Source organism: Pteropus medius, unplaced genomic scaffold (assembly GCF_902729225.1).
Source record: "Pteropus medius unplaced genomic scaffold, Ma_sr-lr_union100, whole genome shotgun sequence".
Taxonomy (NCBI): domain Eukaryota; kingdom Metazoa; phylum Chordata; class Mammalia; order Chiroptera; family Pteropodidae; genus Pteropus; species Pteropus medius.
In genome coordinates this window covers 17,672,240-17,687,297 of record NW_024344378.1, presented here as the reverse complement: position 1 = coordinate 17,687,297, position 15,058 = coordinate 17,672,240, and the positions used below count along the sequence as shown (strand labels likewise).

General features: G+C 38.0%; 1 protein-coding gene and 1 long non-coding RNA gene across 4 annotated transcripts in view; one reads left to right on the top strand and one right to left on the bottom strand.

Annotated features, from left to right (window-relative positions):
* Positions 1-15,058, bottom strand: part of CFAP43 (cilia and flagella associated protein 43) — an 86,462-nt gene that overhangs the window by 66,654 nt on the left and 4,750 nt on the right. Inside the window, exons 1-4 of one of the 3 annotated variants that reach the window (XM_039871271.1) lie at positions 12,705-12,884; positions 11,067-11,320; positions 6,571-6,667; positions 1,045-1,212 (exon numbers count right to left, since the gene is read on the bottom strand). In XM_039871271.1, coding sequence (XP_039727205.1) covers positions 1,045-1,212; positions 6,571-6,667; positions 11,067-11,320; positions 12,705-12,757 — 572 coding nt within the window. In that variant the 5' untranslated portion in view covers positions 12,758-12,884. Of the gene's footprint in view, positions 1-1,044; positions 1,213-6,570; positions 6,668-11,066; positions 11,321-12,704; positions 12,885-15,058 lie in introns of those variants that run through there. The other 2 variants (XM_039871273.1, XM_039871272.1) reach the window with 2 other exon arrangements.
* On the top strand, positions 12,991-14,746 carry LOC120609120 (uncharacterized). Its single transcript, XR_005654678.1, has 3 exons — positions 12,991-13,175; positions 14,357-14,438; positions 14,691-14,746. It is a non-coding gene; the product is annotated as an uncharacterized LOC120609120 (long non-coding RNA).

Below are 15,058 nucleotides of genomic sequence, written 5' to 3'. Positions count from 1 at the left end.
AAAACTGTACCTACTACTCAAATGTAAGGCTTAAGTATTTTCAAATTCTGCTTGCTTTTAAACCAGAAAATCTACTCACTTTGCCTCCCACTTTACTTGCTTATAGAAAAATCACAATTCAGCATTAAGAACTAAAAGAGAATATTCAAGAGAAGCAAAAAGAGAGAAGGGTATGATAAGTTACTTGCCTACTCTGACAAGGATCTGCTAGAGACATTATCTATTCTATGAAAAGGTACTGTGCTGTTACCTCTGCCTAGAGACAGATTTGGTTATTCAGTGAGTTCTTGTAAAAATGAAATTGAGATGTAAAGAGTACTGAGCAGGAAGAAGTGCCTCTCTTAGGGTTTTGCATTTAGAAAACTTGCATTTAGCCTTACATTTCTCTTAAGAAGGCAATTTTTCAAAAATCGCGATTTCAAGGATGATCACACGGCCAACATCTCAGTCTTTACTTGGGGGAGTATGGTCAGTTCAGGGGCACCTTGAGTCTTTGAACTCTTATCAACAAAGACACCATTATCATCAACTATGACCAGGACATTGGTCATAGAATTCTCTTTGACCCAGTTCTATTTAAATAAGTAACTCTCATCATTCAACTATATCCAACTACCTTTTTACCTTTTTGTTTGTAGATAATGTGGCTGAAGGTATAATCTATGTATAAAATTTCCATATATAAAAGTTTCTTATTTTTGAGATTCCAGTTGGGCATGAAAATAATAGGAGCAATAAGTCATAACCATCCTTTTAATATAATAGGCATGTTTTGAAATAATAAGTTCAAATAAAATTTTAGAAAATTAAACTATGTTGGTAAAAGCTCTAGAAAGACTTGATATGTAAAAGAAACTTGTTGGGAAATCAAGTCATAGAGAATCTTTTTGAAATGCAAACAACCACTCCAAGGTCATTACCTGTGTAGAAAGATGTTATAACTTAAGATGTATGTACAAAGCCATTTAATTCATCAAATGAATCCAATCACATTGCATAAATGCAAAGACCACAGCTTTATTGTATTGCAATGAAATCTCTTACCTTGCTTTGAAATAATGCTCCTGGTTACTTCTTTCAATGGTCCACACAGTCACTGAACTTGGATTTGACAAACACAGCTGGCGCCAGTTCATGGGGTTAAAAGTCATCTGGCTCATATCCATACCAAGTTGTGACTTCTTGCACAAAATGACATTTGATTCCCAGTTCCTTAGAGAAAAATCACATCTGGTGAAAACTAATTCATTTGAATTTCATATCTTGAGAACATTTATTTAATTATTTGAACCAATTTACATAAATTGAGATTTTATTATATAATTTATATAATCTATGACATTAATATCAAATTATAAATAATTATGTTTATAATTAAACTGTACCTGTCTAAGAAAAGCAAAATAACTATTTTTTAAATATTACTCCATCATATACTACCAAGTCTAACTTATCTTCCTTATTAAATTTGTATTTAACTCATCCAAATCTAGAAAATGGAATATACCATCACATTTGCTGAATAAAAAGTGTAGGTGTCCAAGTCTCTAAACTACATATGAGTACTCCATGGATCTGGGTGTACTTTACATATTGATGTCAATTGATCATCTACTGAATTTTTGAAATCGTAGTACTGGTGCTTTTAAGTTAATTCATTTATTCACTTCAGAGAATATCTTGAATGCCTACTATAAGCAAAGTCCTTTGCTAAATGAAATGAAAAATAAAATTAATGTGTGCTATCCCCTTGTACAAAGAGCCAGCATTCCATTCAGAATTGTGACTGGGAAACTGGAACTAATACATATTGAGCTCGCCTTGTCTTTCAGCTTCCTCCTGCTCTCACCTCCTTCCATCCCCATTGCAAGTATCCTGTCCATCATATCAACCTTTCTCCTGCTGGTATTGCCAATTCCTTGGACCTTTTGACTTTTTGCCTCAGATGTCTGGCAAAAACCGCCAACCTTGGATGGATACAACTGAAAGCCTGGGCTGCTGGAGACATAGGAACAAAGATCACAGGAGTAGGTGTGTCATTGACATAAATTCCTGGTTACTGCCTCCACTGGAGTCTAAATACAACCTCCAATCCTACTGTTTCTCTGGTCAGCTCTCTCCCAGATTCTCTAAAGCAATATTTTTAATATTCTTCATTTTCCTGAAGCCTCTTACCTTTCCATCTTACTCTCGGTAAATGGTCTTGATTCCTATGAAGTAGACAGATGCAATCAGCTGAAAATTCCCCCAAATTCTTGCTATTAAGTATAACAACCTGTCAGAATGTGTATCACTCTTTCCTTCTCTTCTCCTGTTACACTTGAGTAGGAAGGCACATCCCTCCTACTTAAGGCCAATTTCACACTTGTGCTCTGGATCCTACAGGTCTTGCCTTCTTAGGAACTTAGTTTATCTATTATTTCTTCTCCTCTGCATCTTTAAGCTCTCTCTCCTGACTCCTACCTCCCTCATTTTCACCCTTCCATGTTTTTCTCTTCTCTCCTTTAAACCAAACTCACTGAGCGGGTTGTTCTGAATTCACATTCAGGGGACATAGGGAAGCCCCTGGGCATGTGGAGCAGGCATGAGGTGATGCACAGGTGGGGTGTACGCACAGGAAGTCAGTCAAAACCTCCTATTCCTCATTCCCGCTCTCTCTTCATCCCAGGATTTCTATCCCTCATCACCCCCATTTTATTGACACAGCTCCCTCCCAGATCCACTGATATCCCCCTTCATCCTAAATCCAACAGGCACTTCTCAGTCCTTGTTTAACTTTACTTTTGCAGGATTTGACTCTGCTTACCATGGCTACCTTCTGGAATGACTCTTGGACTCTCCGTCACACATCTTTTGTGGATATCCCATACCTCTCAGTCATCCACTGTCTCTGGGGCCTAGGTCATCTGTTCTGACTAGCTGACTCAGGGGCTGTCCAACTGTGTAGGCTTTGACTAACTTCCTGTGTGTACACCCCACTTGTGCATCACCTCATGCCTGCTCCACATTCCTAGGAGCTTCCCTATGATCCCTGGGCATGACATGCAAGAGGTCACAATAAACCTAAAAGGAAGGTGGAGTAAATATCCTGCTCAGTAGAACTTTGATTGATGGGATTACAGGAGTTGGTGGATAAGCTCTCGTATCTTCCTCTCCCCTTTCCAGCCCACTGTCTGTCACTGCCCTAGGAACACTGTCCTTGTTCATAGTAGTTCATACAATCTCTCAGAAGACTACCTGTGAGACAGATCTATCAATTGCACTTGGTACCAAGTGGTGGCTGGCAAAGTAATGCACATTTATATTGGCTCTCCTTCTTCCTGCCTTCCTCCCCTTTTCTTGCAAGCTCCCTTCCTGAAATTGTATTCCCTACCAAAGAAGTGGCTCATGATCTTCTGCCTCAGGTTCTGCTTTCTGCAGAACCCAGACTGAAGCATGTTCTGGAACCTTCCTCCCTGTATAACTGCTCCTTCTGTGTCTCTGATGAGGTTCTTCTTGCTTTTTAAGTCCCTTTTATTGGTGTTTCTCTAGGTTCTGTCCAAAGTTCCTATTTAGGTCTTATTCACTTTTAGTACTTTGATTGCCAATCTAATTTAACAACTCCCAAATGTTTACCTCCAGTCCACTCTCCTGAGCTCCAGTCCTGGATATCTGTAGCAGAGGCATAGTGTGTCTCTCAACATCTATTCTCCATTCCTCCCTCTGAGAAACAGAATCCCTGTTTTTTTAGCCAAGCACGTGGTCACTCGCCATGAGTTCTGTATTTCCCATTCCTCCTTGCAGCTCAACATTGCTTGTGACTAAGCTAACCAATGGGCTCTAAGTGTCAGTGATTTGTGCATCTTCCAGGCTATGTATTCCAAAAAAGGTCTATGCCCTTTCCCTTATTCTTTTGCCTTCTCACTGGCTCTCCAAAATACATGGGTGGTGCCCCACTTTAGACTAGAGATGAAAGCAAAACCCTAGGCGTAGAAGAGCAAGAGAGTGGAAGACTGGCCCCCTGAGTCTGGGTAGCCACCATACCAGCCATGAACGCTCATATCCAGCCTACTGCATGTGTGAGAAAGCAAGTTTTCTCTCGTTTAAGACATTTCTTTAATGTAATTTGGGTTTCTGTGACAGCAACTGAATCTAAATCCTAACTGACATATTAACTGCCAATTAGATGTCTCTGTTTACTTATCTCATGCACCCTCAACTCCGTTTACTTATCTCATGCACCCTCAACTCAGCTTGTCCCAACTTATCTTCCCTCCTCCCATGCTCTTGATATCCTTCTGAATAGCACCATAATGTCCCCAAGTTGCTCAAGTCACGAATCTGGGTATAACCCTAAACACTTTCTGTCCCTCAGCGCCACACCCAACATCCAGGCAGCCACCAAATCCCATGGGGTTGCCTCCTCAACCCCTCTTGAATATCTCCACTTCCCTCAGTTCCTACTCCCAGAACCGTAGTCCATGTCACAGTCATCCCTCACTGGGACCTCCATGGCCTACTAATTGATGTTCATTTCTTATTTCCCTCCATTACACCTTCCATGATACAACTGGAAGGAATATTCTTACATGCAGATCTGAATCTATTGTATCTCTGCTTAAAACCCTTTACCTGTTTCCCATTGACTTTAGGGTAAAGGATGTGCCTACTAGAATGGCTTATACATAGGGTAAGTAACCTTCCCAGTATGCCCAGGACGAACCTAGTTTAGGCCTGTTGCTCAGTATTAGTTATTAATAACACCCCCTTTCACTCTCAAAGGTGTCCTGATTTGGATGATAAACTCCATGGTCACTTATTTACAAGGCCATTGATGAGCTGCCCTCAGACTGTCCCTCTAGGCTTGTCTCTCATGGTTAATCTCTTGTTCTCATCATTATGATCTCTTAATTAAATCCTCAAATCTGTCATTTTTTTATTTGACCTCACAACCTTTGTACATGCCATTCCTCTGCTTAAAATCCTCATCCTTCTCTTCTTCACAAGGCTGTTCTCTACTCATCCTTTAAATATTGCTATGAATTGAATTGTGTCCCCCAAAATTCATATGTTGGTGTCCTAACCCTCAGATTCTCAGAATGTGACCTTACTTGGCAACAGGATCTTTACTCAGTTGAATGAGGTCATTTAGTGTGGCCCTATTCCAATATGACTAATATCCTTATGAAAGGGGGAAATTTGGAGATACACACTTGAGGACAGCAAGATGTGAACAAGAAAAGAGTTATTTACAAGCCAAGGAGGGAGGCCTGGAACAGCTTCTCCCTCACAGCCCTCAGGGGGAACCAACCCTGTTGACATCTTGATTTCAGACTTCTAGCCTCCAGAACCATAAGACAACAAATTTCTGTGCCACTCAGATGGTGGTACTTGGTTAATGGCAGCCCTAGCAAACAAATAAATCCATCAACAGGTGAGTGGATCAGCAAACTGAGGTATTCCCATACTATGGAATAGAAAGAAATGAACTATTGATGACACATAGCATAAGAGAATTTCAAAATAAGATAATTCAAAATAATTATGCTGTATGGAAGATGCCAGGCCAAAAAAAGTATATCTTTGTATATAAAATTCTAGAAAACACAAACAAATCCAGAGTGACAGAAAGCACATCAGTAGTGGACTGGGGACAGGGGATGGGGCAGCGATGGGGTAAGGGAATGTGTGGCAAGACCTATAAGAAAGGGTCTGAAGGGCACAAGGAAATTTTAGGGGGTGATAGATATATTTATTATCTTGATTATGGTGATGGTTTTGTGAGTTTATACATAAGTCACAACTTATCGAATTGTATATATATGAGCAGTTTATTATATGACAGTAATACTTCAATAAAGCTTTTTTTTTCCAAAGAAAGAAAATGCATAAACTAAATGTGGCTCTCTGAACCTAAATTATTACATTTTTATATAAGAAATATTGATACGTAAGGAATATCCTTCATCATTCCTAGAACATTTGGCACGTCCCCTTAATAAAATTCCCCTGAAGGAGTTTATATTATGGATGGAAAAGTGAGTGCAGCTTTGAAGCTCGCCACATGGAATGACCCAGCAAAGACCTCAGATGTGTCCAATCCACAGGTATTTCTTGTACAACTGGAAAATGTGGTATAATGTTCCACTCTCTGAACGTATAATTGTTCCAGTCTCTAAAAACAATTACTTTAAATTGAGCTCTAATACAGACACCATCTTAACTTTAACATTAGTGGGAAATATACAAATGACTCAAAGCTACCATTTAAGATGAAATTTTACATATTTATAAATGTATTCTTTACCTGACAAAGGAAACATTATAACACATTAATAAAAAGAGAAAGATAGTTAATTTAGTTCTCATATAGCTTTTGCCCTACCAAATATTATGCCTAAAAGTAGTAACTATTTTAAATGCTGTGATTAAGGCCTCTACTTCCATTTTTCCTTGTTTCAGATTTTTCATGTATTTGTCCTTTTATAAAATCCAAAAGGACAAGTAACCCAATGTAAAGAAATTATGTAAATTCCCTTAACAAGTAAAATGTAACCCATGAAAGGAATTCTGCAGGACGCTGGAACTTACCAGAGGGCCAACTCAAATTCCGGGAGAGAAGAGTAACTAGCCAGGTAGGTGCCACAGTAACTGAACGAAAGTAAAGTGTAGTCCAGAAGAACATTGCCTAAAAAATGAAATCCATTATAAGGATTTAATTATAGTCTATAGTTGATTTCCCTTTTCTAATAATTTTCACGTAATTCAAAAACATTTAGCTCTTGGAATAAAGTCTCCTGGCTGATTTCTAACATTATGAAAAGAAAGTTAAGAGCAAAATTAAGATCCATTTAAAAAAGATACTGGAGTTAAATTAAGACTATTAGTTCACTGTCTCTAGATTTCAATGTACAACTGAGCATACTGTACCATGTATTTCCCAGTGTGATCTGAAATGACCCAAAAACCTAAAATATCCCATAAATATATAAAACACTGTAATTAGAAAAGTTATTCAAACAAGTTTAAATGCCTCGGGGAGATGTAATGATTCTAGCTTACTTCCTCATCTCTAAACCTTAGGCCATGTCTGGCCCTTGGCTTAATATTTTCCAGTTCTTGGAACTACTATAAAAAGTTTTATTCTCATTTGTACCAATAGTTGACGAAATGAAATATGATTTTAAAAGTCTTAGCAACGATGTGTTTAAAATGTGCTAAAACAGTGATGTGTCTGCTTCTGCCTCCCTGTATATGAGGCTCTGGTTTTCCTTCTCCTTTATCTGATGTTCTTTGTCTTTTCTTACGCCTGTCTTTTTTACATTCATGCCACTTCTGTGTATTTTTTTAGTTGTGCATTTTTAATGGCTCTCTTTTCTGCCTTTTTACCCTCCTCACTTTAGTTGACCATAATATAATGCTAAACTTTGTCATTTATTGAATTTATTTAGCACAGTCTGATACAAAGGAAACAGCTTGTATTTTTTCAAGTGTTCAATGAAAAAATAAGAATTTTTTTTTCTGTGGAATAGAGAGAGGCCTTTATAGAATAATTTTCTATCCTTTCTATACAGACATTTCCTCCCATAACTGAATATTATTAATTTACATTTTCTTTATATTTATTTTAAATTTTAAAAAATGAATGGTTTAAACAGACTCACAAATATAGAGGACAATCTGGTGATGGCCAGAGGGGAGAGGTTTCAGGGGGACTGGGGGAAAAGAGTGAAGGGTTAAAGAAGTACAAATTAGTAGTTGATAGCTGGTTACAGGGATGGGGAGCACGGCATAGGGAATGCAGTCAGAAGTAATGTAATGGCTATGTGTGGAGCCAGAGGACAGAAAGAGCAATCAGGGGGATCGCTTCACAAACTACATAAATGTCTAACCAATGCACTATATATTTGAAACTAATAATAAAATAAAAATTTTTTAAACGCATGGCTTTTGAATACAACAAAAAGCATAAAAAGAAAAATGTATCCTCTATAATTCTACTATCAAATTTGATAAGTTTATTTCTGGTATTTTCTTCTGTGTTTACTTGTAAAAATACATATTTTTCCTTTAAATATAACTTTGCTTTTTATAGCTATAATAATCATGGTTTAAATATTATGCATATTCATTTTAAAAAATGAAACTTTGATCACAGTTATTCTTATTAGTTTATTGCTGTTGTTTACCTTACATCGAGCTTTTGATAATAATTATTTAAAAATGTGAATTTTAATGTTTGCATAATATCCCTTTAAGGGATGTTTTAACTTATTTAACCATATTCATGTTATTGGAGAAGTAGGTTGTTTCATCTTTTGCTATGATGACAGTACTGTTAACTCCTTTACATGCAAATCTTTGACCATATATCTGATTATTTCCTTATATCTAGTTCTTGAAGTGGGTTTGAGTTGGAGAAAGTAAATATCTACTTCCCAGAAAGACCATATCAATTTATACTCCTAATTTTAGGGAAAAAAGCATGCTACCAATTTCGCTGCACTCTGCCTTTCAGTTATCAGGTTTAAAAACATTATGACCTTGATAAGCAAAAAAATCTTATCTTGTTTAAACGACACTTTTAATATGAATATTGATATGGAACATTTTTATGTTTTAGATCATTTGTAGTTTTGTGGCGTGGTTAAGTTCCTTTTCCATTGTTCTTCTTTTATTCTTGTTTCATGAATGCTCTGAAAATATTTGATCATATTTGTTCCAAATATTTTCTTTAGTTTGCCTTTTAATGTTCCATGGTATTTTTGATGTTCATAAGTTTTCAATTTGTATCTAATCAAATGTCTACTTTTCTATTTTTAATTTTTTCCTTTGTGTAAAAAGTCTTCCTCATCCTGAAATCATTTCAATTTTCTACCATATTTTCTTCTACTTTTCAATGGGTTTGTTGTTGATATTGAACTCTTCATCTGATATATGGTTTGATGTATAGTATGAGTACCTAACTTATACTTCTGTTCAAATAGCTCTCTTAACACCACTGTTGAATAATCCATATCATCTATTTTTCTATGTGTATGTGGGGAAGTGTCTTTCCTCATATACTTACCTTTATTCTAGAATCGGTCCTCAGCCTTCCACTCTTTCACTGATCTGGTGATCCCTACACCAATACCACACTCTTAGTTATTGTAGCATCATAATGTAAAAAGGGCTCTCTGCCTTGCCATCATTCTCTTTCAAATTATTCCCCTTCTCTACTTTTTGTCCTTTCAGATGAACTTTGGAATCATTTCATTTAAGTACTCCTGGCTCTCTAAAACATATGATAAACCTATGAATTACTTTCTGTGAAGAATAACAGAAATATATTTATAATAATCAGGCTTTCCATCCAGGAATATGTCTCTATGTAAATATTTCAAATCAGTGATTTTCACGTAGTTTTATTCACCGAGGTCAATCACATTTCTTCTCTGAATTATTCCTAAGTATTTAAATCTAACTGCATGGATATTTATTTTGAAACCAGCATCTTTAAAAAAAATTTTTTATTACTCTTTTTTAATTTTCATGTTTCAATTAGAGTTGACATCAATATTATTTTATATTAGTTTCAGGTATGCAGCACAGTGGTTAGATATTTATATAATTTACGAACTGATTCCCCCCAATTATTCTAGTACCCACCTGGCACTATACATAGTTATTACCTTATTGACTATGTTCCCTATGCTGTACTTCACATCCCTGTAACTGTTTTATAACTACCAGTGTGTACTTCTTAATCCCTTCACCTTTTTCACCCAATCCTCAACCCCGCTCCTATCTGGCAATCATCAGTTTGTTCTCTGTATCTATGAGTCTGTTTTCATTTTGTTTGTTTGAAACCAGCATCTTATTGAGCACTCTTTTATTGGTCCTAGTGGACTACTGCATTACCCATTATCTCCTTTCCCATAGCTATAATATTTCTCAGTTTCAAATTGTTGCATTGGCTAGAACTTCCAGGCTGATATTAAAAAATAATGGTATCAACAGGTATCTTTATTGACTTATTCCTAATTTTATTGTGAATGCCTTTAGAGTTTCATTATTCAATATGTATGTTGGCTATTGGTTTGAATTAACTTTCAATTAGCTCGACAGGGCTTTAGTCAAATAAGCAAGCTGAGGAAATTTTAAAGATGAAGGGTAGAGTTAGAGTACACATAAATAGTTCCCAATGTATAAATGGGTTATATTTTAAACGTTGTTTTAATCTGTGAGAACACAAATTTCCCAACAAATAAAATGTTAAATTATAGTGAAGTTCTCTGGCTTGACCCAAACACTTATTTGACACATAAGTCTACAGAACTAAGACCAGGATTAAGCTCGCCTGAGATTTCTGTCCATGATGTGTTAAATGAGGGACTCATTAGATGGAGGATCCAGTAGATGTGCAGGTCTGGGTCAGCTGTATCTAAGAATGAGTCCATAATAATTTAAATGGTAGGTAACATTGATTGACATATTATATATATTATGTATGTCATATGTCATATAATGACCTATTAAATATGTGTAAATAAAATTTCATTTATTATCATCGCTGCCTTAATAGTAGGTACTACCATTATCCCCATTTCATGGAAAAGGAAATTGAGGCTCAGAGACTTATCTTTAGAAGTTATACAACATCAATTCACTCGGATTTTCAACAAATCATCAGAAAAGAAAAAAGTCATTCTGAAAAAGTTTTTCAAACTGCATTTAGTGCTATAAAAGAGTCTTCTAGCATAGTGCTTCTTAAGCATAATGTGCATATGAATCACCTGGGAACTCTTGTTAAAATGAAGATTCTGAATCAGTAAATCTTGGATGGAGAAGAGTTTCTGCATTTATGACAAACAGTCTAGGTGATGCCAGTGTAGAAGGTAAGCAGACCACATTTCAAGTAGTAAGGCTCTAACCCACTTAATTAAATCCTTTGTGATCAGCATGAGTCCTTCTTGAAAAAATGTGTATTACAAGAAGAAATCTTCCAAAGAAAATCTTCATTTATAAGAACTAGATTTGCTTACATTTTATAACAAAATTATGTTATAACAAATTTATGGCAGAGAAAGAGTCTTACAGGATACCTTTTAATTTGGTCCTTCTGGTTAATCCAGGAAAGTTGTATATGTAGATGAGGGGTTTTAGCTTCCGGTCAGAAAAAGCCACAACTTCATAAGGAACATTAGTTGCCACGACGCCCACGATTCCATTCATACACTGAAGCACAGTCTTTTTCTTAGTTTCAATATTAATAAATACTACAAAATTCCCACAAGAGTAGCAAATGGTGCTGTCGTTGACAAAATGAACATTCTGCTTAGGGAATCCTTGCACCCATCTTTAGGGAAAAGATATGTCACCATCAATATAATATATTTAAAATATTTCCTTTTTTTGAGAAAAGTCATCAGAATCTCTGAAACATAATTATTCTATTTTCACCCTCTTTCTGCTCAAAACAATCTCTAAGATAAAAGAATCCTTATTCTGGCTTCGAAGAAGGTTTGAGTCCAGGCACTACAAAAAATTAAATATAGACCTCAAGTTCCACAGGTCTCAAGAGCTTTCTTCAGAGAACTTTTTCAGTGAAGCTAATTCTCTGATCAAACCTGAGAAAGTCTCAGAAGGATTTCTAGGGTCTTGTATACTTGAAAAAGAAAAAGAGAAAACAGCAGAGAGAGAGAGAGAAACTTGATCTTAATAGAAAACAGGACATATTTTGCGCCTTTCTTTTATAATTAGCTTTGATTTTAAAAATAAATTTTAAGAAACAACTTTGAATCTGACAGCCTGCTTTGTGGTTGTAAGGGGAGTGGGAAAATTGCTTCTTTACAAAGATGAAGCACGGGGAGCCATGTTTTCGATCTAAAAATACAGATAAACACAGAAAATAAAAGGAATTAAGTAAACATGAATGAAAAGGCTAGAACACAAAAGGAACATACTCAAGTAAGAAATGTGTGGTGGATGTATGCTATAAGTAAGAGTTTGAGTTGAGGGGAGATTCTCGTTTTATTTAAATATTAAAGATATGCTTAAAGAAAAATGGAGAAGGCAAGAGAAGGGCACTGGCTTTGTAAGAAGCTTTATGGGATTGGAGAGTACACTCGAGATCGGCGGAATATGTTGTGTGGAACAGACTGCAGGTAACACTCTAGAATATGGAAAGAAATACCACCTTTATCTGTGCAGCGCTTTATGCTTTTCAAAGGCCACTATAAATGCAAATAATTCCAAAGTTAGTGGTTAGGAGTAAGGAGGAAGAAACTGCCGGCCCTAAATTGGGGAAAAAGAAACCGAAGACTATAAGGATGAGATGGGACTGTCATTGGGATGGGGGTGGAGAGGGGAGGGTATATTTATAAATGGTCAGAGAAAAACAGATCACTGGGGCAACACTGAGCCAGAAAGAGGAGGCAGAAATGAAGAGTGGAGGAGAAATTTTGGTGGCTCCATGAGTGAGGACAGCCAATGCTGGGCAAGCGAGCAGGTGGGGAAAATAAAGGAGGGTGAGGGGGCAGGAGGGAGGACAACTAGAGATGTAGTCATTGAATAAGGGGATGGAAAGAAGGGTCTACTGGAAGGCGTTAGGGTTTGAGGAGAAGAGGTCGAAGTTTCTGGGAGAGCAGATCTAAAGAATGGGAGTTAGAAGCGGGTAGGGAAGGGATGAAAGTCAGAGGAAGAGTTTCCGCAAAGTCCGTCGCTGGGCGGGAACGCCGCACCTCACGGACAGGGACGCGTAGAGGTTCTCCTCTAGCTCTCGGACTTGCGCCATGGGCTGTGTTTCTCTCAGACGGCCCTGGGCAGCAAACGATGGACCCGGGCTCTGGTCCACAGCCCTGACTCCGAGGCGTCTGGCTACGGGCGGCGCAACCTCCGCTGTTTGCACCGTGGCCAGGAGACAGTAACCCCTGCGCCCATTGGCTCTTCTCTTTGGTCTACTCCTTCTAGAGCCGAGAGGATTGGTCTAAGCGCTGCCACGTATTGGCCAATGGGCGAACGGTGAGCGAAGAGATGGGCGGGCCCCTTGGAAAGGATGCGGGAGTGGCCCAGCCCGCGGCAACTACTGGCAGTATTATTAATAAATATAGCAAAAATTAATATTGAATGCTGACCAAGCCAGACGTTGTTTCAAGCTCCATGCAGGAATTATTTCATTTAATCTTCAAATCCCCTAGATGCCCATTTTACAGGTGAGAAAAATGATAAGGAAAGTAACTTGCTTAAAGCTATAAAGCTGAGTTGGATTTAAAACATCTAGTCTAAATTTAGAACTCTGAGCCTTTAGTTACCATATTACACTTTCAAATGTACCCTCCGCTATTTAAAAGAGGCAGTTTCTAGAAGTAACCCGATCAAAAGGTCAGCAGCTTGTTCTTGCTTCTTCCCTTCCCTCTCGTACCCGCCCTTGTCATCTCTCCCTTTCCTTCTCTTCCCCTTCAGTCCTCTCCTTTTCCTTTCCCTCCTTCTTCAGGTCCCTTCTTCCCATCCTGCCACACTCTCTCCATTTCATTCACAAATATTTACTATCTCCTTTGCATTGCGCTAGTCACTTGGAACAAAATAATGAGCAAAACAGATAAAATTCCTTTCTTCTTGGAACCTAGTGACAGGTGATGGTGGTGGTGGAGGTAGACATCCACTTTATTCCACAAATATAGACTGAATTAAGAAGAAAAGGAACGTGATATATTATGAGAGCTTATGTTGGGGTCCTCACCTAGTTGGATGGGCAGTGTCAAAGATGGATTCTGTGTGAATAGGAACCCTCATACACTGCTGGTGGGACTGCAAATTGGTACAGCCACTATGGAAAACAGTATGGAGGTTCCTCAAAAAAACTAAGAATTGACCTACCATATGATCCAGCAATCCCTCTACTGGGTATTTACCCCAAAGACTTGAAAACCCATATCCGAAAAATATTTGCACACCAATGTACATAGCAGTATTATTCTATGCTGCTATGTACAGTGGCCAGGACATAGAAACAACCGAAGTGTCCTACAATAGATGATTGGCTAAAGAAGCTGTGGTACATATATACAATGGACTATTACTCAGCCATAATGTTGCAGGAAGCGACACCCGAGGGAGGAAATTAGACGCTCAGACAACTTTATTAGAGGAAGGAGAATTTAATGCCAGTGGACAGCATGGGGCAATCAACAGACCCAAAGCACGATCTTTCTTTGGTTAGATTTCTTACAGCTTATATACCCTTGCAGTGTCCATGCAAGGGGCGCGTGATTCCTTTGTCTGAGGTTTCACGTGTGCTTCATGACTCACGATGGGAGGGAGAGCTTTGGATGGGGGGCTGCAAGGGGGGAGAAATTTCCAGACCAGGTTGTCTTACAGGTCGTTTGTTTTGTAGAACCCACGACCTTGGTGTTATCAGCACCATTATAGGATTCTTGAATAGAGACAGGACCTGCTCAGTGGATTCCTATCCAAAGGTGAGCTCTAATTGTAACATAACAAGCAGTTTTACACAGTCTTGTTATTCCTACACAGCTACAGAGATAAGAACATTAGTTGGATAGCAAGCTATAAATCAACAGATATGGGCTGGAGAATCCTAGAGGTGGGGGAGGTAGCTCTGGGAAAACATGTTAGCTGGAGAGCACTGGGCAGAATGGGGGAAGAGAGCAGTTTTAACCGGCTGAGTCGGTTATTTCTGCAGGCCCTTTCCTTTGCATTTTTTTCAGATGCCCCCTCTCCTCTCTCAATAAGAAGAGATGAAATACTGCCATTCATGACAACATGGATGGACCTCGAGATAATCATGCTAAGTGAAATAAGCCAGACAGAAAAAGTTGAAAATCACATGATATCACTTATATGTGGGATATAAACCTAAAGGCAACAAATGGTCAAGACAAACAAACAGAGACTCATGGACATGAACTATAGACTAGTGGTCACCAGAAGGTAGGGGGTGGGGGAGGAAGGGGCAGGTAGATGGTTAAAGGGGGTCAAATATAGGGAGGTACGAGGAGGGTGAAGTGGATAAAGGGGGATCAAATATATGATAGCTGAAGGAAACTGGACTTTGGGTGGTAAAAACAATAGAATA